General features: G+C 41.7%; 1 protein-coding gene and 1 long non-coding RNA gene across 6 annotated transcripts; one reads left to right on the forward strand and one right to left on the reverse strand.

Moving 5' to 3' along the window:
* Positions 1 to 236: 236 nt before the first annotated feature.
* On the forward strand, positions 237 to 25,810 carry map6a (microtubule-associated protein 6a). Of its 4 annotated transcripts, XM_034226831.1 has the most exons (5): positions 237 to 1,313; positions 18,677 to 18,896; positions 20,149 to 20,354; positions 23,614 to 23,724; positions 25,322 to 25,810. In XM_034226831.1, the coding sequence occupies exons 1-5, from the start codon at positions 550 to 552 to the stop codon at positions 25,467 to 25,469; spliced, it is 1,449 nt and encodes a 482-aa protein (XP_034082722.1). In that variant the 5' UTR covers positions 237 to 549; the 3' UTR covers positions 25,470 to 25,810. The 4 variants fall into 4 exon arrangements, with proteins under 4 accessions (XP_034082722.1, XP_034082723.1, XP_034082724.1 ...); XM_034226832.1 differs by lacking the exon at positions 23,614 to 23,724; XM_034226833.1 differs by lacking the exon at positions 23,614 to 23,724 and having other exon boundaries at positions 20,149 to 20,317.
* Positions 3,870 to 7,907, reverse strand: LOC117553065. 2 transcript variants are annotated; one of them, XR_004570071.1, is made up of 4 exons: positions 7,051 to 7,907; positions 6,880 to 6,948; positions 6,153 to 6,298; positions 3,870 to 5,018 (listed from the first exon to the last, which is right to left on the reverse strand). It is a non-coding gene; the product is annotated as an uncharacterized LOC117553065 (long non-coding RNA). The 2 variants fall into 2 exon arrangements; XR_004570070.1 differs by having other exon boundaries at positions 7,036 to 7,907.
* Positions 25,811 to 26,464: the final 654 nt, after the last annotated feature.

Consider the following 26,464-nt stretch of genomic DNA (forward strand, 5'->3'; position numbering starts at 1 on the left):
CCAATTTCAAAATAAAAGCACGCGTCAATGCCTTCAGATATGCGACGTGAAGAGAATGTGCATAGAATATAATGACATATATAGCCAATATATATTATAATGCTATCTTGTTGTGTGCTATTTATAATAAGATCATTTAAAAAGAGCGTTATTAAAGCATTTACAATGGGGGTTAAACCGGAAGTTCTTTGTTATTCTCGCTGATGGACTCATTTTCCTCGGCGGATCCTCCTGTGTCTGTGGATGCTGAGGAGGAGGGCGGGGCTGTTTTCCGTTGCAGTCCTGCAGGGAGTGATGTAGCAGACAGAGAGGGACCGACAGCAGCGGAGAACACGGCAGTAGGCAACGGTTGTTTTTGTAGCAAAATAAATCTGTCTATTTTAGATGCAAAATGGATTTACTGATTAACCTCATCTGACGTCAAAAGGTGTCGGTGGCCTCCTTGCAGCCTGACGCAGGGACATCTCGTTTCTCTCAGCTCAGGAGACATATTTTTCTTCTGTTTGGCCCCCGCACAGTGCATTGTAGTGGAGCTCCGTACAGCCCACCATGGCGTGGCCCTGTATCAGCAGGGCGTGCTGCATGGCCCGCTTCTGGAACCAGCTGGATAAGGCTGATATTGCGGTGCCTCTGGTGTTCACCAAGTACACGGACGCATCGGAGCTGCAGCACATCCAGCTGCAGCCGCCACTGCACGCGCACCAGGCCCGGGTCACCATAGATACGCAGCCATCTCGCACAACTCCTCGCACCAAGCCAGCCGCGCGCCCCCCGCGGAGGTGCGTGTCCGAGGAGCGCGTGTGCAGCTCGGTAATGCGCGAGGACTTTAAGCACTGGAACGTGCGACCCGAACCGAGCTGTAAACCCAAGAACGAGTACCACGAGCCGGAAACACCGTTCAACAGCGTGACCCAGTACCAGAAGGACTACAAACCCTGGCCTATCCCCAAAAAGTCCGACCACCCCTGGATACCTAAGCCCGCCGCCGGGGAGCGCGCTCCGGACAGGCCCCGGCACTCCAAACACCAGGTGGAGGCGGACAGCGGGGTGGAGAAGAGCGCTATCGCCGACCAGGTGCAGGAGAAGGACTCTTGGTCTCTGCTGGAGACCAAGAAGAAGGTCAGCAAACCGGAGGTGCAGAAGAAACCGGAGGGGCAGAAGAAACCGGAGGGGCAGAAGAAACCCGAGGGGCAGAAGAAACCCGAGGGGCAGAAGACTGTGGTCCTGAAGGGGGATGGGGAGGGCCGGGGGAGGCCGGCGGATGCTGTGAACAGGCAGATCCGAGAGGAGATCACCGGGGACAGCTCCTACACGTGAGTCACCCTGTCAGTCTGTCCAGGGTCACAGGGTCAATATGTGTTATACTGTATACATCCAGAGGTGGAAGAGATACTTAGCAAAACTAAATATAAAAAAACTCCAAGTAAAAGTCCTGTAATCAAAATCTTACTTATGCTGCGTTCACACCGGAGCGAATTCGCGTCTGTCCGCATCTCTGCATTGACTTTACATGTAATCGAGCCGCCCCCAAACATCGCATCGCGTCCGATGTGAGCGCAGCATTAGGTGAAAGTACAAAAGTATTGGCATCTAAATATAAGTACCTAAAAGTAAAAGTACTATACGAATGACACCATTTCGGAATCATATATTATATATAATAACTGGATTATGATTATTGATGCATTGTTGTGTCTAACACAACCTGTAAAGGTGTGGTAATAATTTAAATGGCTTAGTATGTTGCTGCTTGATGCCTTATATTATAATATAGCCTATAATTCATATTGTATTCATATTTTGTAATAGCTAATAATCTGTAAAGTGACTAAAGCTGTCAGTCAGATAATGTAGTGGAGTAAAAAGTAGGCTACAATATTGGCTTCCAACATGTGGAGAAGTATAAAGTAGGGAAAAATAGAAATACTGTAAATAATTACAAGTACTTAAAATAATACTTAAGTATCACACTCGAATGCCATTACTCTCCACTGGTGTATACATACTTTTCACTTGTTCTCTAATCATCCAAACAGGTCGTTATCATTTTGCATGATATAAATGCCTCTCTCAATCCTTCTGCTGTCAAGTGAGAATGTTCACAAAACATTATTACAAAAATAGAAGAGAAACCCACTTTAGTACTAGTAATATTTTATGTGGACCCACTGCAGTAAGACAAACACTGCAACACCCTCCACAATTTTTAAATTCATTAACACTTTGAAATGTATAATTGATAATGTTAATGAACTGCTGCAACACCTTTCCATGACGCCCTTATATATGACGCATTTGAAACACACTTGCAGTGCATTAAAAAAGTAAAGCACTCTTTAATTATGGTTACACGTCTCAGAAAAAATTATTTAGCAATAATTATTAATCGTAAAGTATATCATTACTTAAGGTAATGCATGAATCATACTATAATTCCCATAGTTACATTATAATATATTCTGATTATAAGTAACTGAAGTTATACAATTCCTTGGAAATTGGCAGATATAATGCACTATGGTTATACAGTAAGTCCCTCAAAGTGCAGATTGTTTGCCTGAAACAAAGCAAACATTCCCCAAAGATCTATGATTTTAGTGCATGACCCAATTTACCTGAATCATTTTCAGACTGTCCCTTAATTTGGGTGTACTCATTTATCACTTAATCTTAGGAAAACAGTTGTTACAAACACATTGAAAGCTTCCTCTTGAAACCTGCACACAGGAAGTGACAGATCATTACCGGCATAGACTGTATGATCAGAAGGTAATTCAATGAAATGGAGAGGTCAGGGTGGATTCATGTTCAGGTCCTCGAGGTTCATCTCTGTGCTGTCATGCAATGTTCAGAGGATGATGGCGGCTGGTGGATGGATGAAGATCCAGTCATGCATGTCACTGTCACTGAACGCATGTTTCCTGAGGCTGTGATTGGTTGCATTATTGTTCAGGGAAGCCTGTTGGTTTGTGTGAGATGATGATACTGTCTGTGATCCATGTCACACTTAACACTGGTTTGTTTTTTAATATTTTTTGCTGTGATCTAGATTCAGTGCATTGCAAGGGGTTTCAGAGCACTGCATGTTTATTTGTCTTTCCACAACTGAGTCCTAATCTCACTATTTACATTTCTCTCTACATACATAAACACACAATACTACTATTGTGTCACAGAGAGACAATTTAGGTTGAGACAGAAACCTTAGCGAGCTGTTTGGTGCTGATGCTGTCGTGCCTGTATTGTTGAGCAGGCAGCAGGGTATAGCCAAAGGCTACCCCCCCCACACACACACACACACACCACACACACACACACAGACATGGCATGAAATAGCTGCACCATGACAAGCAGAAGCCAGTCAGCTCGCCGGCTTACTGCCAGCCGACACTGAAAACCGGTCAGCTGTGGGTTAATATTGTGTATATATATATAGTATACACACACACACACACTGAAAAAAAAGGCTGTTGGATTAACATGATTTTAATATGGAAACCGGTTGCACACATAATGGAATAGTTTTGAGTACACATGTTTTTAACATGTGTACTCAAAACTATTCCATTATGTTAGAGACACACAACTATGTTATGTCAAAGAAACATGAAATTGTTATGTTAATGTGAATATTTCCTTTAATATAGGTATATTCATTTACCCTATGTTTAACCAACATGACTTTTAATGTTCATTTTAGGCCTTTAATATACTCAGTATATTTCATTTGTACCTGTTAAAGCCACATTAATGTTTTGTTTAAACTACATAGTGCTCAAGGGGTACATAAGATTATTTATTTCATGTGAATAGAGGCATGTCGTACATTCTTCTACAGGATCCATCCTAATCTCTTATGTCTACAGCATTTATCATAACATTTTAAAACAAATAGTCAATAAAGACAAACACATTTCTTTGAACAACATTCATGTATTTTTCTCAAAAAATAAAACAATATTAACAACCACCACACATCCAGATGAGCTTTTGGTTCCTCCATCATGCAGCCTAAACTATGCCAGGAGAATTAACAAATACATTGAAAATAAAGAAATAGAAAATGTTTGTGATGCATGTACATATACATTATTGTGTTAGAACACAGCAAAGAAGCTTAAAGGAAACTATTCTCCCGACCAAAATAAAGGTTTATTGTGCCAAATGGCAAAGAAAGGCTTATTTGTGTAACTCATTCATAGTAAACAATTAACAGAAAATGTCAACGCCTAGCCGAAAAAAGGAAATGTTCTTGCAAATCCATTATTTAAATAGTAACCTGCTAATATGAAAGGGCACATTCATACAAAAAAGCAATGGCATTGCTTTGGAAAAATACATGGAAGTATAATAATGGCCTGGTTTCTCACCACATATGCACTAAAGAAAGTATTACAAATAAAAACAAGAACTGACATTTTGAAGTTAGTACATTAGTACAATTAGTGCAATTGGTACATTCTGAAAACACATGACCCCAGGAAAAAAACACATTTCTGAAACATGCAAATTAAGCAAAAAGCATGAGCAAAGGAAGTGCAAGACAGTTGTATCGATGAAAGTCCAGTATGAATGCTGTAAAAGTGCACAATGGTCCATGGCAACAGCTCACTCAAATAGTTTGTTTTTAAACGCTTGGGCTTTCTTGGAGAGCATGTTGCCGTCTAGCTCCATTAACATTTGCTGGAGCACTTCGAACGTGCACTTCAGTCTAGGGGGGTCGTTCAGGTTCATTGCATACATTAGTCCAAACAGCATGGTAGCAGCTAATGCAATGTTGTCCACATCAGTTAGTACCTGTTGGCCTTCCAGGACAATCTGTCCTCTGGTCTCATCTGGTCTCATCTGTCCTCTGGTCTCATCTGGTCTCATCTGTCCTCTGGTCTCATCTGTCCTCTGGTCTCATCTGTCCTCTGGTCTCATCTGTCCTCTGGTCTCATGGTGGAATTGTGTTTGACAACATAAAGGCCCACTGTAATCCCCTGAATGGACCGCAGCATGACGTCTTCATCTTCTGCCTGCAGAGTGCACAGTCACAAAAGGAACAGAGTGAGATCTAACAAATCAATACATATATATACCCATTACTAAGTCCCTGTGTTTAACAAGTACATTTGGTCAGATTTCAGTACTTTTAAGCCTCCTTATTATCTGATATACTCCTGTCTGACCTAATAAAAAACGTTTCATTTCCTGTATCCGTTTTAAATGAAAAGCCCTCAAGCTTTTCAGTGTAGTTTGGCTATTAAACAAAAAACAGGAATGTTCACATACTTTTGGCTATATACTATGTGGTGTTTCAATAAATACATATTTTAACGCCCAACAAAAAAATCAAAAGGTCAAATATTACTTCTACTGACCACAAACTCTCTCATTGAGGTACACACACAGAGGTACACACACAGAGGTGCACACACAGAGGTACACACACAGAGGTGCACACACAGAGGTACACACACAGAGGTGCACACACAGAGGTACACACACAGAGGTGCACACACAGAGGTGCACACACAGAGTTGCACACACAGAGGTGCGCACACACAGAGGTACACACACACAGAGGTACACACACAGAGGTGCACACACAGAGGTGCACACACAGAGGTACACACACAGAGGTACACACAGAGAGGTACACACACAGAGGTACACACACACACAGATGTACACACAGAGGTACACACACAGAGGTGCACACACAGAGGTGCACACACAGAGGTACACACACAGAGGTACACACACAGAGGTACACACACAGAGGTACACACACAGAGGTGCACACACAGAGGTACACACACAGAGGTGCACACACAGAGGTACACACACAGGTACACACAGAGGTGCACACACAGAGGTACACACACAGAGGTGCACACACAGAGGTGCACACACAGAGGTATACACACAGAGGTGCACACACAGAGGTACACACACAGAGGTGCACACACAGAGGTACACACACAGAGGTGCACACACAGAGGTACACACACAGAGGTACACATACAGCCCCTTGAGAAGACAATCCCACCCTGAATCGACATCATCAACCTAAGTGAAGGGGAATAAGAAAATAAAGAATCTATTTTGCTCAATGAAATGTGTACACTATTGACTCGATGTATAATTTCCTTAAAATGAATTCTTACTTGAGTCATGTTTGACATAATACAGTTCAGACGCTGGCCTATCTGTCCTCCTCTCTTCTCAAAAACCTTCAGAAGTGTGTCAGATAGCACATCCAGCTGAGAGAGAACTCTTGATTGGAGGGGCAGGGTTGTTATGCGCTTAAACTCTGCATTTATCAAAGAAAACAAAATATCACAGTCATAAATATCATGAAATCATTTCATTTTCTAATGATGTTATGATTGTAGTTGTGTGCTTGCCTCAAAACGATGCAGAGAAACTAGTCCATGCATTTGTTACTTCAAGGCTAGCTTATTGTAACTCTTTATTATCAGGGTGTACCAAAGGGTCAGTGAAGTTGCTTCAGCTGATTCAAAATGTATTGACCAGAGCACGGAAAAGCGACCACATTACTCCTGTTTTGGCTCCATAGTGAGAATAACTTTTTATATCAAGTAGGAACAACCAGGTTAGACTACATTACATTTCATTTAGTTTACGTTTTTGTCCAAAGCGACTTAAAATAAGTATTACTGTAATGTAAGACTACATATAAGAAACACCCTTATAGCCATTTCAACACTTTTGCCTAATAAATCAGAAAATGTGTATATCCCTGCAATGTTTGCAGTATGTAAATGTTATGAATAAATATTCAGAAATTGTCAGACTAATACCAGTTTTCAATTAGTTAAAGATCAAGTTTAAGTTAGTCAAGTAAATCACACAAAATATTTGAATACTCACCATGTACTACAGAGCCTTTGGAACAATGTTCAAAGCAAGGCTGAGGTCAATCTTCTCCACACCAATTACCTACCACAGAAAAACACATTTGAAATTATTTCATTATTCACACACAAATAAAACAAAAATGTTCTGCTCCTTAAAGGCGACATTTACCATTTAATTATGTACCTTTAGGTTTATATGAACCGACTTCGGCCGAGATGGGCGCCTCCAGTGTAAAAAGCTACAGTAGCCTATACTAATGCAATGAGTACAACTTTGTACGGAGCCATACACATCATCGTTGCGAGCTCATTCCCATTGGTTTCAATGGAGACGTGCACTGCAGCAGCGCGCAACCCTCGTCATGTGACGAGGAACAACCAATCACAACCGAGAAACATCTCAACTTAAACACAAGTGTACGGCAAATATGGAAGATAAGTTCATTTCACAGCGGGTGGATCGTCACCCTTGTAGATCATTCTCATATGATTAAGTTTGTCCTTTGCAGGCCACCGTAGCTGGTGCGCCACACGGTGACGTGTTAAGGTAATAGGCAATGGCATTCAGTTGTTAGTCGGCATGCAACGTACATGTTCACTGTACATGCTGTGGTCATAAATAAAGCCACCACTTGCCTATGCATTGTGTATTCCTTGTACATACACACATGCATGTATTAAGAAGTATTGACAACTTCTACATGGTGTCAGAAGACGGCACGAGCCTCTCCTCTCGTCTGGAGAATTGTTTTTCCACGGACCGTGCTAACGCTAACTAGCTGGCTGAAGCTAGCCCCAGCTACAATGGCGGATGGATTTCGCCGTCCGGACCCTGTTACGTTTGAAGGAAACGTCGCGGAGAGCTGGCGGATCTTCGAGAGGGAATATGAAATATTCATCGCCGCAGCGCACCCAGACAAGGCTGCCAGGACTAGGGCTTACATCCTCCTCAATCTCGCTGGACCTGAAGCCATTGAACGTGAACGATCCTTTATGTATGCAGCTGAAGTGCGCGCGCCAGGCCCCGACGGTGCGGTGATCTCCCCAGCTGAATCAAGGGAGGACCCGGACTGTTTGATACGGAAATTCAGTAAAATATGCAACCCTCAACATAACAAAATAATGGAAAGGCACAAGTTTCATTCAAGAAATCAGAAGCAAGGTGAGAGCATTGAGTCATTCATCAGCGATCTGAAGATAAAAGCTAAAAGTTGCCATTTTGGAGATTTAGCTGAGGAACTAATCTGTGACAGAATAGTATGTGGCATAATCAATGATTCTTTAAGAAAAACTCTGTTGAGAGACAGTGAACTGACACTTGCTAAAGCTGTTTCAGTCTGCCGTATACACGAAATGACAGAGGAAAGCAGCAGGACGTTAGCCGTTCAAGCTACCAGTGTTGATGCAGTGAGACCTGTTTCTAGCAGAAGGTATCAGCCAAAGCCACAGTCACTCGCTCACTCCCAGAGCATCTCTAACTGTAATAATTACGGAGGCAGCAATGCGAGAAAAGTGTCCAGCTTTCGGGCAAAAGTGCCATAACTGTGAAAAAGTGAATCACTACAAAAAATGCTGCAAGTCTAAACCACGCAGCTACAGTCATTCAAATAGAAATAATTGTAACCAGTCTGTACATGAAGTAACAGTGGAAGAGCCCACAACACACAGAGAAGACACGTTTTATGTGGATGGCGTAGATATCGAAAGACATGTTGATAGTGTTAATCCTAAAGCTAAAGACAAAGAAGAAGGATTTGTTACAATTCACATTAATGGCACACCAACTGAAATGAAAGTTGACACAGGAGCTAAATGCAATGTGTTGTCTCAAGAAACGTTCACACAAGTGACCAATGGCGAGCAACTTGTGAAGCAAGAGACTGCTATAAACCTTGTTGCTTATGGAGGAAGCAGGATTGAGACCAAAGGCCTGGTCACACTGCCTTGTTGCTTAAAGGAGCAGCACCATTCGTTGCCTTTCTTCATAGTGAACAAAGATGTGCAGCCACTACTGGGATTTCGGGCATGCGTGGACATGGGAATTGTCACATTGAGCAAAGATGTCCACCAGATCACTACGGAAAGCAACACGGATTTCACCACACAGACACTCATGCAGTACAAAGACCTGTTTGATGATGAACTTGGAGAACTACCAATCACTTACTCCATGACAGTTGATCCTAGTGTACAACCTGTGGTGAGACCTGCCCACCGCATTCCTATTGCAATGCAAGACAGAGTTAAAGCTGAACTTAACCGCATGCAAAACATAGGTGTCATTATACCAGTTACTGAGCCCACAGACTGGGTCTCATCTATGGTGGCAGCACACAAAAAAGACAAGCAGGAAATAAGACTGTATCAATTAGGGCTGTAGCGATACACTAATCTCATGATACGATACACGATATTCAGCTCACAATACGATATATATATATATCACGATATTCAGCCAAAGATACGATTCGATATAATTCGATACACTTACATCATTTTCTGAAAGATTTTAAAGGGACAGTGTGATTTTGGTGACATCTTGAGTGTTCCATTGACTTGGATTGAATTAATTCAACTGAAAACTGAAAGCATCAATTATACAATATATGGCTCTGACAGAGAGTCTACAGCTTGCACATGCTGGACAAAATGAATCAAAAGATGTGGTGAGAAAATTAGTTTCATTTATTGAAACAGTGCAAACTGTAGCTTACACGCCTTTGAAACGCAAGTACATAAAGTGCAGTATCACAATGGAGAATTAAAAGGTGCAGCAGGTGGCCTGTTCTGAACAGATTCTTTTACAGCATTTTTAGCTTACCAGCACGGTTTGTTTTGGGTCACGCCGTGGCCGCAGCTTCTTGAGTTAGCATTACCTTGTCCGGGTGGTGACGTTGTAGATGGGTTCGTAGGTTAGTGGTATTTCCAGAGTATTTCACGTTTGTGTGACACAGCTTGCAAACCGCCATAGTTTGATCTAAATTGTCGTTTTCCTTCTTTTTAAAGCCGAAGTGCTCCCACACATCTGCTTTTAAGCACGAAGGTGCTGGGTTAATGGTTGCCGCCATTCTCCTGAACCGCTTCGCACTCACTGCGAGAAGAAGACACCAGCGTCTGTGTATCTAGAAATGCTCTACAGCGACACTAGCGGCTCGGCTGGCTGACGTAATCGCTCTTCATGCAAAGCGAACAGGGGGGAATGGGCAGCGAGCAGAGTGCCAGGCGGAAGACGGGGGATTTGAATGGGACTTAATGTATCGATACCCGCGGCTGAAATATCGATACTTTCTCGGGAAACAAAATATCGATATATATCACAGAATCGATTAAATTACACAGCCCTAGTATCAATCGACAAGACCTCAACACAGCGCTGAAAAGACCACATCACCCTATGAGAACAGTAGAAGAAGTTGCAGCACAGATGTCAGGAGCAAAAGTGTTTTCTGTGCTAGATGCTAAAAGCTCTTTCTGGCAGATACGTCTCGACAAGAAATCCTCCATGTTGACAACCTTCAGTACTCCATTTGGGCGGTACAGATTCCTCTGCTAGTGAGGTATTCCAACGCTCGATGGAACAGCTGTTTGCAGGTTACCCATGTTCTGTCATCGTTGACGACATCATCATTGGTGGCCGCGGAGTTGCTGAGCATGATGCCAACCTCAAGAAGGTGCTGGAACGAGTGAGAGAAGTCAACCTGAAGCTGAATCCAGCCAAGTGCAAGTTTCGCCTGGATCATGTAGGATATGTAGGTCACATTTTCACAAGTGAAGGCCTAAAGGCAGACCCTTCTAAGACAGATGCAATCACTAACATGCCAGTCCCCACAGACGTTGTCTCACTACAGCGTTTCCTCGGTATGGTTAACTACCTCGGCAAGTTCATCCCGAACTTCAGCGACATCGCAGCACCACTGAGAAAACTCATCCACAAGGACACTGCATGGTGTTGGTTCCAGCAGCATCAGGATGCATTTGACCTTCTTAGATCATGCTTATCAAGTCCACCTGTTCTGTCATACTATGATGTCAAAAGACCAGTCACGCTCACCTGTGATGCGTCATGCTACGGACTTGGAGCAGCGTGCATGCAAGATGGCAGGCCAGTAGCGTTTGCATCACACACCCTCACTGACACAGAGACGAGGTATGCACACATTGAAAAAGAACTGCTAGCTGTCGTGTTTGCCTGTACAAAATTCAAAGACTATGTGTATGGAAAGCCTGTAGTGGTGGAGACTGACCACCAACCTTTAGTGACTATCTTAAAGAAGCCCATCCACACAGCCCCTGCCCATCTGCAGAGAATGTTGCTCCAGCTGCAGAGCTACGACATCAGTTTGGTGTACAAAAAGGGCAAGTATATGTATGTAGCAGACACTCTTTCACGTGCCCCAACCGCACAAACATCTCAAAGCCCTGCTGAAAATGATGCTTATGAAGTCATGTCTGTGAGCTACATCTCCACAGCCCGCCTGGAAGAACTCAGAAAGCACACAGCAGAGGACGAAGATCTGCAAGCCCTCAGTGCAGTCATTAATAGAGGATGGCCCATCCGACAGAATCAGCTCCAACCTGCTGTCCGTCTCTTCTTTCCCTACAGAGATGAAATGACAGTAGAAGAGGGAATTGTCATGAAAGGCCACAAAACTGTCATTCCTCAGTCCCTGCACAGAGAGTACATCAAAATAGTGCACAGAGGACACCCCGGCATTGAAGCAACCAAACGCAGAGCAAGAAGCATCATCTTTTGTCCAGAAATGTCTAGAGACATCACTGAGGAGTTGCTTTCATGTGCAGTGTGCAACAGCACCAGATCCCATCAGCAAAAGGAGCCCCTCCAGCTTCATCCTGTGCCAGATCTCCCATGGTCCGCAGTGGCAACAGACGCCTTCGAGTGGCATGGAAAACGGTATCAGGTGCTGGTTGACTCATACTCTGGCTGGTTTGAGATCGACCTTCTCCGGGATGTGACCTCATCAACTGTGATAACTAAATTGAAGAGACATTTCTCTGTTTTCGGCACACCCACACACACTCATCTCTGATAATGCTGGACAGTAAGTAAGTCAGCATTTCAAGGACTTTGCAAAACAGTGGGACTTTGTTCACATCACCAGCAGTCCTGAATACCCACAGTCAAACGGACTAGCAGAGAGAGCAGTCCGCAGTGCAAAACAGTTGATGGAACGTTCACACAGAGATGGCACAGATGTCTTCCTCAACCTGGTAAATCGCAAACATTCCCCGTGATCTGACGTTAGGCTCTCCTGCTGAACGCCTGATGTCGCGACAAACACGTGCAGCCATCCCTGTGAGACCAAACTGTTACAGCCTAACCCAAAAGATGCACAACTAATCAGAACACAACTCTTCAACAAGCGGCTCATCTTAAAGCGCCACTATGACACTATGACTCAAGTTCTCCTCTGAAACCCCTGGCAGAGGGACAAGTGATCAGGATGCAGACCCCAAAAGGATACGATCGGCTTGGCGTTGTCAAGGAAGGAAGTGAGTGAGAAACCACGCACTTACATAATCCAAGCCAACGGGACTTCATACAGACGGAATCGTCGACATGCAACGTACATGTTCACTGTACATGCTGTGGTCATAAATAAAGCCACCACTTGCCTATGCATTATGTATTCCTTGTACATACACACGTATTGACAACTTCGACAACCCTTACTTGATCTGTCCGGCATGTCCCCATATTCATGGTATGTGCACCGCTGCTAACATGTAACACAATCATTAATATCCTCCTCTTTCCGGTATCAAGTGTCGCTTTCCAGGACACACCCCCACACACAATATTGTGTCTCTGTTTTGATCTGTGTGTATTTACGGTATTTACATGAACATAGAGCGGATCAAAGCAGAGACATAAACACAGTTTTTTAGGGAAAACACTGCGGTCCCACAGACAATATTGTATCTTTAACAGTCAACACCTTAAATGGGTAAAGATGGTCGCTTAACGTAAGGTAGGCCTACAACCTGCATCAGCGCCCCTAAAAGTCGGCACAAGAGTAGCCTAGACATGCAGAGCCGGACTGACGCAGTAAAGTTCTACACCGCCTGACAGCAGACATGAAACAATCATTTAAAACAAGACGTATAGACATGCAAACATGCCGCAAGATCATCCATCATCTATGACTCCCCCCTCCCCACTGAGCCTGGTTTAATGTGCATAACTTTGGGCAAGGTTCATAGTTTTAAATATTGTAAATCAAGCAACTGTCGGACTTACGCTCTACAAATACTCACAGTATAAAAAAAACACGCTAAACACAAGTCAATCAATATAAACTCACCTTATGATGTTCATGGCTTTATCCTAGCTAACACCGGTGAATGACAATGTTTACAAATTGACAGCTGTATTTACGTTGCTCGTTGTAAAGGCAAATTTATGTGAACTCTGCTTTTTGCAAACAATGCGTCTTGTGATAACCTGTAACTATGACGAACATTTGATGACATTAAATAACTTTTACCTTGTAGAGATGTTCTCGGGACAGAACCAGCTTACTCCTCCGATGCGGGAAGAAAAAAATGGTAGAACCCCTTCCCCCCCTCCTTTGTTTAAAAAAGCTTCACATTTTTAAAAATAAATATATTTTGCAATTTATTTCTGCTTTACATCTTGTCCATTAAAGTGCCATATTGTTCAGGTTCAATTACGAAACTATTAAAGTACGGGTTTGAGTCCGACCATATTAATTTGTGAATAAAATATTTGTAAATAATAATTAGAAGCTGAGTAATCGGCTGCGGAGCAAGCTGCTGACGTATGTGCTCAGTGGGCGGAGTTACAGCGACAAACATAACTTTTTTCTTATTTCTTAACATGATTGAGACTTATAGAACGTACACCCCTCAAGATTAACATAGTTCTACATGATTGATTCATGTTTCGACGAGAAACATGAATAAATTATGTTTCATATATTAAATGCATATTTGCAAATTGAACAACCCCACTTTCCCCTTTTTTCAGTGCACACACACACGACACACACACCTTTTTGATATGATTTGTATCATTATTTAGTCATTATTACGCATTATCACACAAGACCTTCACTGCAGTTTAAAAACACAAAGGCAGAGACCTTCTTTTGATCTGGTCGATTTTGTTGGAATCAATAATTATATATAATATCTAATTATATGAATACAATATTTAGGGAGTTGATGCATATTTTAAGTGTACTGTGTTCCACTGTCACACAAAACATCTGACAAAATTGTTTATTGTTGTTAGTTTTTAACTACAATTTGCTTTAAATCTCTCAACACAATATAGATGAGAACAATTACGATTGGTTTAATTTGTTCTCAGTATATAATGGTTCATGCATAAACACAACACGTTGAATTTAGTTTAAAAATGGAAATATTTAAAACATGTTTTAATAAAAGTTCTTAATACATTTGAAGAAAAACCTTTAAATAATGAAGTAACATAAAATAAATCTAATTTTACCAAAAAGCAAGTCATATAAATATGACAAAAAACTCTGAGAATCAAAAAATGTGCATTCTAATTATAGGTAGCTATTTAATACATTTCTTATATATATATATATATATATATATACAAACAGCCCAAATCAGACAAGATATGGCACGTATTTAGTACATATATATATATATATATATATATATGTACTAAATACGTGCCATATCTTGGTAGTTATGTGTAGGTTTTATTTAGCCAGTGTATACTGTATACAGACTCTAGCAGGAAGTGACTTTCATCAGGGAGCCATGTTCTCTGTCTATTCAAAGCCAGCTTCATTGTACTGGTTTGCAGCGGGCCAATTACTGAGTCCCGTTCCCTCAGCCCTTTCCCTTTGCTTTATCCACAGAGAGCACAAAGACTCTTTCTCTCACTGAAGGAAACGCTAAAGGCAACTATAGTTCTTTTCTGCCAACCGCTGTTAACTGTTTCTTTTCTAGCCTGAATTGGTGCAGCATTCTAATCACAAGTCCTGGCCTTCATCTTGCCACCAACTCACTGCAGTATGCTTAAAGGCCACTTTTTGCATTAGAGAAAGTCACAAGCTTCAGACAGCAGCTGAGGTCTTTGTTTCTGTTTCCTTTCCTTGCTGTAAAGACAAAGGCTATTCTTCATCTTGTCAGCAGTATTTCTTTACCATTATGTGACGCCTTTAATAAAAGACAGACAAAGAACAGATTACGTAAAGAATTATCAAGAGAATTACAGAGGATAATGAATAACAGTGAAGTTATACAGGTGCATTGGGTTCAGGAAGGTAGTAAGAGACATTGAGGAATATCTTTTTTTCCACAGCTCGACATTATCCACAGCAGCGGATTCTCAGGAGCTTCTTATTTTGAGTTTATTCTCTCATGTTCTATACGCTTGGCACAAGGAATCTTCCAGAAAAGGCTGCGTCTTCAACTCAAATTAGTTTGTCTGTTTCGCTAATTTAAAGACCCTACATAGAACTCTTGGTAGCAGACAGTCCACTGTAAAGAGGCCAATGGATTTTGATGGATTAAAAAAATTATCCTCTTATAGAGCCAGCAAAGCCTCGTGTTTCCACTGACAAGCAGAGAATGCAGAAACCCATTCTGAAAAACACAGCGGGTTGCTATCTGACATGTTCCAAACCAACTCTCTGGCAGAGAAACTGCTGGGATTTTCTGCTCCCCGAAAATAAACCAGTTCATTTTAGTTGTGTGACATGAAATGCTGTAAGAGTGAAGGGTCCAGTATTCATGTGTTGCATCAATTGAGAGCTCTGCCAGGTCAAGCTATTCCTCTTATGTAACCAATGTAATCTGATTTATTATATCTGATTACAGTTAATTTACAGGAAATGTCTTCAGATTTGATTCTGGATATTAATGAATTATATAAGATAACCCAGTTAAAACGGCAGTTCTTGCTAAACTCTGACCAGCATAGACACCATTTATGCTGAGGACACTGAGGACAAATCACCAATAGCCAATGTTGTCCCTGGTAGAATTTGTTAAAAATGTTCCGAAAAACTGTGTGCACAAAGAAATTCAATAAATAAGAACACTGAGAATTATTTGCAAAGGAACAAGAGAAAATAAACAATCTCTGAACAGTTCATCCGTTCACACTTGGTATGTGGGACCCTAGAGGTGCAACATGTGACGCAATTATTATCAGTAAACTTATAGGAAATAGAAAAGCAAACCATCTCCCTCTGTGCAGCAGCGGGGCGGGGTGAACAGCCCTGTGCTATAGACGGACACAGGAAGTGCACTAGTAGTCAGAAAATCTATCTACCAATCTATCCATGGTGATGAATGATTAATGGACAGTACTGTAAGGAAACCTGCAGGCACCCCGATGAGGTTTTATAATAACTAAGAGAACCTATCTACAACATTGTTTTACAATGCGAGACAAACGTTTTTTTTTAAATGTTTGCATACAGAGAGATCGCAAAATCCCGGCCAATGGAAAGGAACGCTCTTTACCTCTCTGTGTGTGTGTGCTTAAGTGAACTTTCACTGTTGCACAGTAATGTGACTGCATGCGTGTTACAGTAGCTGTGACATGATATCCATTCAGAAGACTCACTTTTAAATGCTGTAAGTACCAAGTACACACTGCCTCTGAGACACAGGCGTTATTGTTACAGTCGTACTGTATGTCCATGAATAACAGCAATGTTACAGTACAGGCCGGTGTGTCACACTGTGCCTCACAATCTGCCTCTCTCTCTCGCTCTCTCTCTCTCTCTCTCTCTCTCCTCTCTCTCTCTCTCTCACTCTCACTCTCACTCTCTCTCTCTCACACACCCCCCCCCCCCCCCCCCCCGTTGTGTCATGTAAGTTCTGTAGACTTGGCCTTGGACATTGTTGTGCAACCTGTCTTCACATTGTGCCTCTTGGCCCAGCACAGCATTAAATGGACTTCAGTCCATGACCAAACACCTGCCAAAGTAATGTCATTTGCATCAACGCTGTAGTTCTGTGCTAATCAGCATCATGTTAGCATGCTAGCTAACAGGTTGTCTGAAAGGCAGAATACGCCTTTCAGAGACGTGAGCATGCTACAGACTCAATCAGTTTGGATACTATAGATAGTTAGTATTTTAAAAGTTATATTACCAGTGGCTCAACAGTGAATGAAAAGGTATGACTAAGGACCAGAACCACACAACAAACCTCTTGTCCAACAAACAAACAAATAAAAAGGACAACCCTAAATCCTAAAGCATAAATGTGCATGACTCCTGTTGTTTATCATTTCACTCCCACATTAGGTGAGAGCCCAGCGTTCACACTGTGAGGCATACATCAGATGCTAGCCCCTCTTCTCACACATGAACAGATGTTAAATCGATACACCTGTCCCTGAACATGCATTACACAGGAACACACATGTTCTCCAAGGCTGTTATTGATGCCATCCCTTCATTGTTGTTGTTGTTGTTGTTGTTGTTGTGAGGCTCTCGTACAGCAGCCTGTGCTCTGCTGATGTTGCTGCAGGGACACTTCTCGTTGAACCTTGGCTACGGCGGCTTGGCGTTGGATTGTGCAACGTTAGGGGAATTGATGTGTGTGTGTGTTGCGCCCTGAGAGGTGTCACCTGACCCAGCTGAGACACAGAGCGCTCTGTTTCCCTGTATAACAGCACCACTCATCACACTGCAGGAGACGATGTTTGATTTAGGGCACTCGAGCCAAAGTGATTGTGAACATTTGCTATGCTTTAACATTAATTCAAATTCAACCAATTACCATTACACTAAGCAAAGTTATTGGTAATACACATGTTCCATTTCTTTCATGTCAAAACAAATCCACCATGAGAGCATATGTGTTTGATATTTTAGGTTCATAGAAGTGTTACAGTTAGATCAGATCTTCTCTCCTTAATATTAGGGTGTGTAGATTTTTGTTTTCAGAAGCATCACCTGATTACCTTTTTATAAAGTTCAACAAGCCCTACAAGCAGTAACATTTAGCAACGTTTCTGCAGCTGTTCAAACATTTGGCCTGAATGGAAGATGTAGGAATACCGTACACTGCAGAGAAAATGTAATAAATAAAAATGTAGGTAAGGAAGAGAGAATGATGCAAATGTAAATAGCTTTAATACACCTGGCACTAAGCTGCTGGTGTCCTCTGTGCTTCAGTTGTCCCTGCTTGTCTCCACACTGATACAGAGCTTTATATGTTCAGTCTATTTATAGAAGACATACTGCAGGCAGCGCTCTGTGTTGGCATTCTGCTGACCTTCCTCAGAAGTGCTGTGTGAGGTTTACAGAATATCACCGCATCAGACGGTGGTGCACTCCCCCCCCCCCCCCCCCCCCCCACACCTACTGCTACAGTGGGAATGCACCAGTTCACATCTGCCCTACAGTCAGGGATTACAAAATGGGTGTCTTTCTGTCTGCAATAAAATCTATTATTAGAACATTTCTTTAGATGGTCACCAACAAAAATAGAGCAACATACACACCAGAGGCAGTGACGAGACCCAACATAATCACTCATTTGCATAGGGATAATTGTACCAGGGATATCTGTCACAAAACGAGTACAACATGCAATATGTTTAAAATATATGATGAGCCAGCAAATAATAATAATGTTATATATATTGTAAATATTGGTTTTAAAATAATTAGACACTTGAGAAATGTTGGTCTGAAACTATTTAAATGAACGGTCTTCAACATGTTTTCTGGAGCATTTACAGAAATGCTTGAAGCAGTCAGTCTAATCTGAGCCTTCTTTACAATTCTGAATGACACCTGACTTCCTTCTGCACACAGGTCTGAGTACAAGGCTTACAGAGATGTGAAGCCGACAAAGATGATCCGGGCCCGGTCCCAGTACCTCCCCCCCGACGAGAAGTCCAGCCTGGAGACGAGCTACAGTGCCACCTACAAGGGCCAGGCCCCGCTGCGGCTGGACAACAAGGACCACAAGGCCCTGGACCGGAGGAGGATACGCAGCCTGTACAGCGAGCCCTACATGGACCCCATCACACAGGTGAGGACACAGATTTAATTTAAACACAACTTTAATCAAAGTAATTCAGGAGAGGACATCTTTACATGCTGCTAAGTGGACTATATGGAAGAACAACTGAACTTCAGGCATCATCTAAGTCACATGCACACTAAACTCTCAAAAACAACAGGTATTCTGTATGGAACCCCTTATCTTAACCACTTCTCTGAAAGATGGGCAAACAAGTGCTTACTAAATCTACAGTATAAACATTCTGTGGATTGGTAAATAAGACCATGCAACTCCTCTATTTATGAAACTTCATATACTCAAATGTGTTGACATAGTTGAGCTGAAGACAGCGCTGGTGATGCACAAACCCTGTCCTCCTAAAACACTCAGACAAGTCAGCGAGGACCCAACGAGGAAACAAGTACTTTGTGTAGATGCCTTACAGGGAAAGTGTTAAGTCTCACAGTTGATCAATAACTGTTGGTGATAAAACGTAGATAAACCTTCATAACTCAAGTATTACTTCTCATCAACAACTCAAATGAAAGTTTAGGGAATATTTTACGAACAGATTACCCACAGTTATGTTAATGTAAGTTAACAATATATATATAAAATAAAAAGTATAGGCTTTTAAAGCTTTGGTTTTATCTTTAAAAAGGATTTTAAATGATGTTAGTGGTTAGTGGCTCCAATGATGCTGTGGCGCAGTGGCCTAATGCGTTGGTGTTGGGATCAGTGGGTCACAGGTTCAAACCCCACTGCAGTCAGCATGTTGTTGTGTCCCTGAGACACTTCACCCCAAATTGCTCCTGTGGGGATTGTCCACAGTATTGAGTATGTAAGTCGCTTTGGATAAAAGCGTCTAACAAGTCACATGTAATGTAATGTTGGCTATTAGTGTAATTGTTTTCTTTCTTTAAAATGTAGCACTGCGTTGTTTTGGCCCCTGTGTGTGACCGTAGGATTCCTAAAGACTTGTTATTGTTTTTGTATGTTTTGGAGCCTGTTATCATGAAAAGTAGTTCTGTCAGCGTGATATTTCAGCTCTTTGACCAGGCGCAATGTGATTTGATAACTCAAAGGAGGGCTCCCGCTTCAACTAACCGTGTGTCCTGGTACCTCGTCAGTATAAATTGTCCATGTTATCATTGATTAGTTGAACAAAACCATAACAAATGTATTTAAAATGTTCACCACTCTCATCTCATTGCACCACATTCTCAGAAGTGACCAGTCATAACTTACAGCTCAGGAATCTCATTTGGCCCATCCTCAGGTTGACAGGTACAGTGCTCTCCGCACTAAACCCAAAAGGCCTGGAGGCGCCCTGGGCAAGCCAGGGAAGAAAGCCAAAGATAAGCAGAGCGCCGCACTGAGGGGCTCCAAGAAGACCACCTCGGAGAGCCTGCCCGAGAGCCGGCCCGCCGCGGGGGACAAGGAGAAAAGTAAAGAGATGAACAACAAACTGGCTGAGGCAAAAGAGTAAAATCCTTTAGCATACTTCTACTTTGATCTCTTATTTGTTGGGGAAACAAACACAGAGGCTGCAACACATTTCATTTATTCTCCACTTTCCCTCCCTTTCTTTCCTCTCTTCTTTGATCGATCTGTCACTCATCCTTCTCCTCTGTCCTCTCTCACTATACCTCTTGGCTAATTTCTATAAGAATAATAAGATGTCGGGGTTCACACATGACATGCCATCTCTCCTCCCACCTCATGCTATGTCACACCGCTATAGTAACGAGTGGGCGGGAGCATCCTCTTCCTCCTCCATTTGATGCCACCCCCACTCTGCTCGCCTCCATCTCCAGGTTGCCATGGCTACTGGCTGCCTAGGCAAGGCAATGGATGGCTGTAGTTGCATGGGCTGCCTTTGATCGGCTCAGCAGATGCTCTGTCGAGTTTATCAAGGATCTTTGAGAAAAGATAATTGTCACTTTGGATTCAGTCTGCTAAATGAACAACACATCTGAAAGATCTTTGATAAATGTCCCGCTTGGTTAGTCATGAGTGTGTGATTCAGGCTCGGTGTGTACCTGCTCTGTCTCTCTGCTTCTGTTCTCTGTTCATGGCACAGCTCTAATATCACAACGCTCTGTTCAATGTGATCAATGTCTCATTTCCACCTGTTGTATGAACACTACATTGTTTTTAGTTTATCTCAAAATGCTGTGCTATCCTATTCAGCTTTTGCTCTTTCATGTGCAGTCCATCAACACAGTTATATTTCACTCAAGGCTATTTTGTAATAACCATTGTGCTGCCAACAACCATCTGGGTCATGCTATACTGATTATGCATTAAACACCAGTAATTTGCCTGGATCTTATTCAACTAAATACTGTGGTGCAGCAGTCATCGTGACATTTAGCATTCGTTAAAGTGTGACAACATGTCTCAGCAGCTTAGAGAGGGATGAGTTCAAGGGTTTCAGGTTGTATCCGATCAGCCTAGCACATAGAGCTGTCAGTCAAAAGCTTTATTAACAAGACTGATCCCTCTGCAGAGCAGTAGCATGTAGCATGCTAACAAACACACCTGCTTTTGGCTTCTTCATGGGACGACAGCAGACAGATTATATGAATGCTTCATTTCCATAACCTTTAAAGAGGGAGATGTATGGATGAAGCACAGATTGACGTTTTTAATAAATCATGAACAAATCACTGCCATTTGTTACAATCTTTTTACAAGTATAAGACGTTTTATCGCATTTCTTTTATAGTAGTTTGTTAAAATAAGGGCGAAGTGATGATGATAAGTGTAACTGATTTATTTTTTGACTCCAATGTGCATCACTCTTTGTTTCTGAATCAATGTGAATCCACTTGTTTTGTCCAAAGAATGAGTGTATGCTGGTTTAGTTTATTTAACCCTCCTGTTGTCTTCGGGTCAAATCTGACAGATTTACTACTTTCATCGATCATAACTTTTTTGTTTTACATTCGATTGCATTAAGGCTTCATGATATCCTTCACAGTAGACATTTGAACATATACAATTGCTGATCACCCCTTTCATTGAATTTTGGATGATTTAGTCAACTTTGTAACACCATGGTGTTCCCGCTCAAAAATGACCGCCATAAAGAAAAGGAATTAGTAACCATCCGGATCAGATACAACACACACACTTACTCTAGATGTGTGTGTCCCCTTATGTGCCCAATCCCCCCATGTGAATCACACCTGGCACACACACACACACACACACGCATGCACAGAAACACACACACACAGATCAATTTGACACATTTCCCGCTCTTATGTGCCCCTCCCCCCACATGGATCACACCTGGCACACGCAATACATGTTCAGTGTCTATTATTTGTATATTGACTGCAGTGTTTCATGTGTACCAGTAGTCTGATACAATATTTACAGTTTGAAAAGGTGTTAAATTAAATGTGGTGATGATTAATGGTTTTTGTGTTAATGTAATAGCAGTTAAAACAGGACCGGTCAAATTTGACCGTGAACACCAAAGTAAGGGGGGGGAAACGAAGACAATAGGAGGGTTAAAGGGAATATTGAATCTGGATTTACTTTTGCTTTTTCGGGTAACATTATGGTGCTGTCTTTGTGCGAAGACGTATTTAGTCGAACATACCAAAATAAACTGTAAAGCCTCCATTTATAAATTCTGGTTTATTCCTAATGACCTTTTTAGGATGCGTTAAAGACAATGGGAACAGGAAGTAACTTGTACCATCACTAAAATGAGTTGAAACTAACTATAACCTCTCTTGTGTTTAAATATGTTTATATACAGACGATATAGGCTAGGTGTTGGAGTCTACACAAAGCATTGTTTGCTTTCACTAAGTCTTAGATTAGAAGAGCACTGTTAGTCCTATCACTATAACCCCCATCACACCTCACTGTTCTCATTAGCTCTGCTTCTCAGCATCCTTCCCTTCATTCTGAGCGGACGAATGCACCATCTCATCTCCTGTGGTGTTGGAGACCACCACCTCCATCAGAGCCTGGGCCCCATCAGGCAGCAGGGCCGGACTCATTAGCATTTTGCAGCCTTTGGTTGGGGGACGTTTGTCATGTAACACAAGGGAGGGGGCTCGTAGGGGCAGTACATGTAAAGAGTTGTTAGCACAACACACACCCTGTGCTAGCTTTGTGATTATTAGGAAAATAAGGATAGAAAGTATGGTGAAGAAAGTTATGTCTTGAGCAAAAAAAAAATGGACTGTGACGTGCTTGTGTTTCTATCTGCTTGCTCGTATTTAATGAAACATTACAAATAAATGCAAAAAGCAGAAAAAGCAGTGTCTTCTCGCTTCTTTTTTGTGTTAATGGTGAAGGTTAGTGGCTGCAGGTTTCTGTCTTCCTCCTGTCTTTGTCTTTGTGACAGACAACATTGAATAAATCCACATGGAAGAAAATGTTTGCTCTCACAACTTCTTTCTATGCTTATCCAAAAGTTGCGTCACATTCTGGCATGAGCTCTGACATCCTTCCCTGCCCTGCATGGTGCCTCATGTGAGAACTAACGAATATATTATTCCTGCATCACGTCTCTGATATATTCTCATCCTATTTATAGAGCAACATGCATGTCAAAGGATGTTCAGAACCGTATTCCAGAATCAAATGTCATATCTTCAATGATGCAAAACCCCCCCACAAATGTGTGTTATTACATTACTGAGATCATTTTGTTCTTTCTCATACTTATGCTGTTTGTGGTGTGCTAATGAGTGACATTCTGATTCATTTGAAGGGTTGTGCTAAAACAGTACCACTACGTACAACTCTGCCAGCCAATCCGAGACATTGGCTGGGTGCAGACCCTAAAGCAACACCTGTGGGGCTGTGCCCTCCCCGACCCAAGGTAATCAATCGAGACAACAGCCAAAGGAAATAGACCCTGAGCCACAAATGCACTCATTCCCATTCATACATGCTCATGGAGTTGTGATTGACTTTTGTTTTCTATTGCAGTGGCACAGTTTTTTTTCATCTCTGGTCTGAATAGCACTGTATATTTCTCTTCCATATGGACCCCAGAATAGGGGCGGGGGGGCTGTCTGCCGTCACATCCTACATGTAAGGTGCCTATTCTTAAAGAGGCCCCAGGTTTAGTCCAGACATCTCCAACCATGTTTAAACCTGTCAGCTGCTGTAATGCATTCACTCTTCACAGTTCAACTAAATGCATGGCTGTTGCACTCAGGAACACTGCAGGCAACTGAACCGCTGACTTTAATTACATGTATTATTTCAACAAGTTTCACATACCGGTATTGGGTTAGTTGAAAGCAATAATATAAGTTGAACCTAATAATTTGATTCAAATGGTATATTCTTGCTTTCAACTAACCTAATACAGTTATGTGAAATCTGTTGTCATAAGACATTTAATTAAAGTCAACTCTTCAGTTTTTGTAGTGAAGGAGGTCAATATTCCATTCACTTATAAGTAGGGCTGTACTGTAGTGACCAGCTTGGACATTTCAACTCCAAAATTGACTTTCAAATGTATGACTATAGCTTCTTTTTCTAGTGCAATTCATTTATATTTCTGCACAGTTGCAGAAAAAGATTTGGCTTCCTTGATATTGTAGCATAATACCATTTGCACAATTCAAAATGTTCAGCTGATATTATGAAATATGTAGACAGAAATGTGAAGCTTATTTCATAGACCTTATTAGAAGCTTCAAATGTAAAAAAAAACAACATTTGTACAGCCCTGTTTATGAGGCAGGTCTCCTGCAGTTACATGCACTGAGATGTAGCACTTTGCATTCTGCTTGTTGTCACTGGGTCAAAGTTTCATACTATGTTTTGTAGTATAATGACTTTAATTTCTTTAATCTGAAGCATGCTGCCACTGTTTTCTGTTGGACCTGCAATCTAATGTTGTCTTTAATAATTTGAGGTGTTAGCTTGAATGTTAGATGCGGGGTAAGTATGCATGGAATGAGGGAAGCGGCTCTGCTTTGGAAACAAAGGAACTTGTAAGTGCATGTTAAAGATTTTCACTCTGACTTGTACCGATAATCTATATACTATTGAAATGTGGTTTGTTACTTTGCATAGTGCTATCTCTTGTAGCTACTATTTCACAGAACACCCGAGACCCTCATTGCTCTAATGGCATCCTGTAGTTCATAAATATAGATTAAAACCAATGGCTTGTATTGATCTAAAGATGCATCATTTGAAATAGAACAAACATCATTTCCATGTGAACTTTCCACTTTTATAGTCAAGTTTTCCAAGTTATATAACTTGAAAGTCACTCTGTATGTAATGTTAGTGATAAGTAAACCCAGAGTGATGCTGAAGCTGATCTCCTCTGGAATGAGCGGTCACAGGGTGCTCAGCACACTGACTTGTGTTATTCCGCCTGAGAGAAATGCTTCATCCCGTGTCTCTTTCTGTCTCCTTCTTCTCTGGTGTCTAAACCATGTGCTGCCTCCTAGAGATGCTAAGGACGAGGTACTCGGACCCAGTCATCATCATTCCCAGGGTGCTGCTGGAGGAGAACCACCCCCTCCGCTGGAGAGACCCGAGCACCGCAGGAGCAGCGGAGTGGTACGCTTCGAGCTAGACGTGAAGCAGCCGGAGTAGATCTGCCCGTCAGGGTGGAGGCAGACACCATACAGACTGAAGCTCTGTACTGTACATAGTATATGAAATTGGATTAGGAAGAGTTAAAACCACCAAAACTATCCACACTTTTAAAACACGCATGTTTGAGTCGCTATTACCTCTAATATCACCGCTGTTTGACACATGGCATTATTGCAAAGGTGCTACATCATGTTCATGCAATTTATTTTCAATGATTATGTCAATATCATTAGAAAATACCCCACCATAAAGTGCTTATACAACAACTACACATTCAACTGTGCTGTAAATGGATCAGTTTTAGTGTAAATAAATAATCACAAGAGATTACCAAACTGTTCTGTAGTTTTTATTGGATGGTTGGTCTTTTTCAAATGGGTGTGAGGTGATGTTAAGTTATTAAACAGTTATTGTTGTGGCTTCCTTCCTTGTCTTTCTATCAAGCCATAGACGCCTTAAACAGACACTTATAACTCCTTTTCTTTCTTACAGTTTGAAGAGTTGCTTGGCCTCCGATGGTTAGATGATGTTGCGATGTGTTTGCTCAAAATAAAATAACAAACTTTTGCACATTCAACAAAGAAAAGAGGCCTTTACAATTTTCAAAAGAAATAAGCATAACTCAAATAAAATAATAAACAACTTAGGTATTCTTTCTTTCTTAATAATGCTTATATAACTTCATAATGGGTAATTGTACGAGTTGTAGGTCTACGTGTACGGTAAAAAACTGTTCCTCTGCGGCGTCTCTCAAACAGGTTGCCCATCACTGTGGCTTTACCGCAGACGCCGTGGGAATTGTAGTCCTTTATAATGTGTTGACTACAGATGTCACAATTAGGTGGCCTTTCTTATAAATAAAAAATACTGGCTCTAACAGTTATGTTAAAGTGCAGAGGTGAAACCTTCGGGATAAATGCATCAAAAAGGGATGGTTAAATAATTATGAAATGTGGAATTGGCCTTAATACCACTATTACCCACCCACTATT

The sequence above is a fragment of the Gymnodraco acuticeps genome, unplaced genomic scaffold (assembly GCF_902827175.1).
Source record: "Gymnodraco acuticeps unplaced genomic scaffold, fGymAcu1.1, whole genome shotgun sequence".
Lineage (NCBI taxonomy): Eukaryota > Metazoa > Chordata > Actinopteri > Perciformes > Bathydraconidae > Gymnodraco > Gymnodraco acuticeps.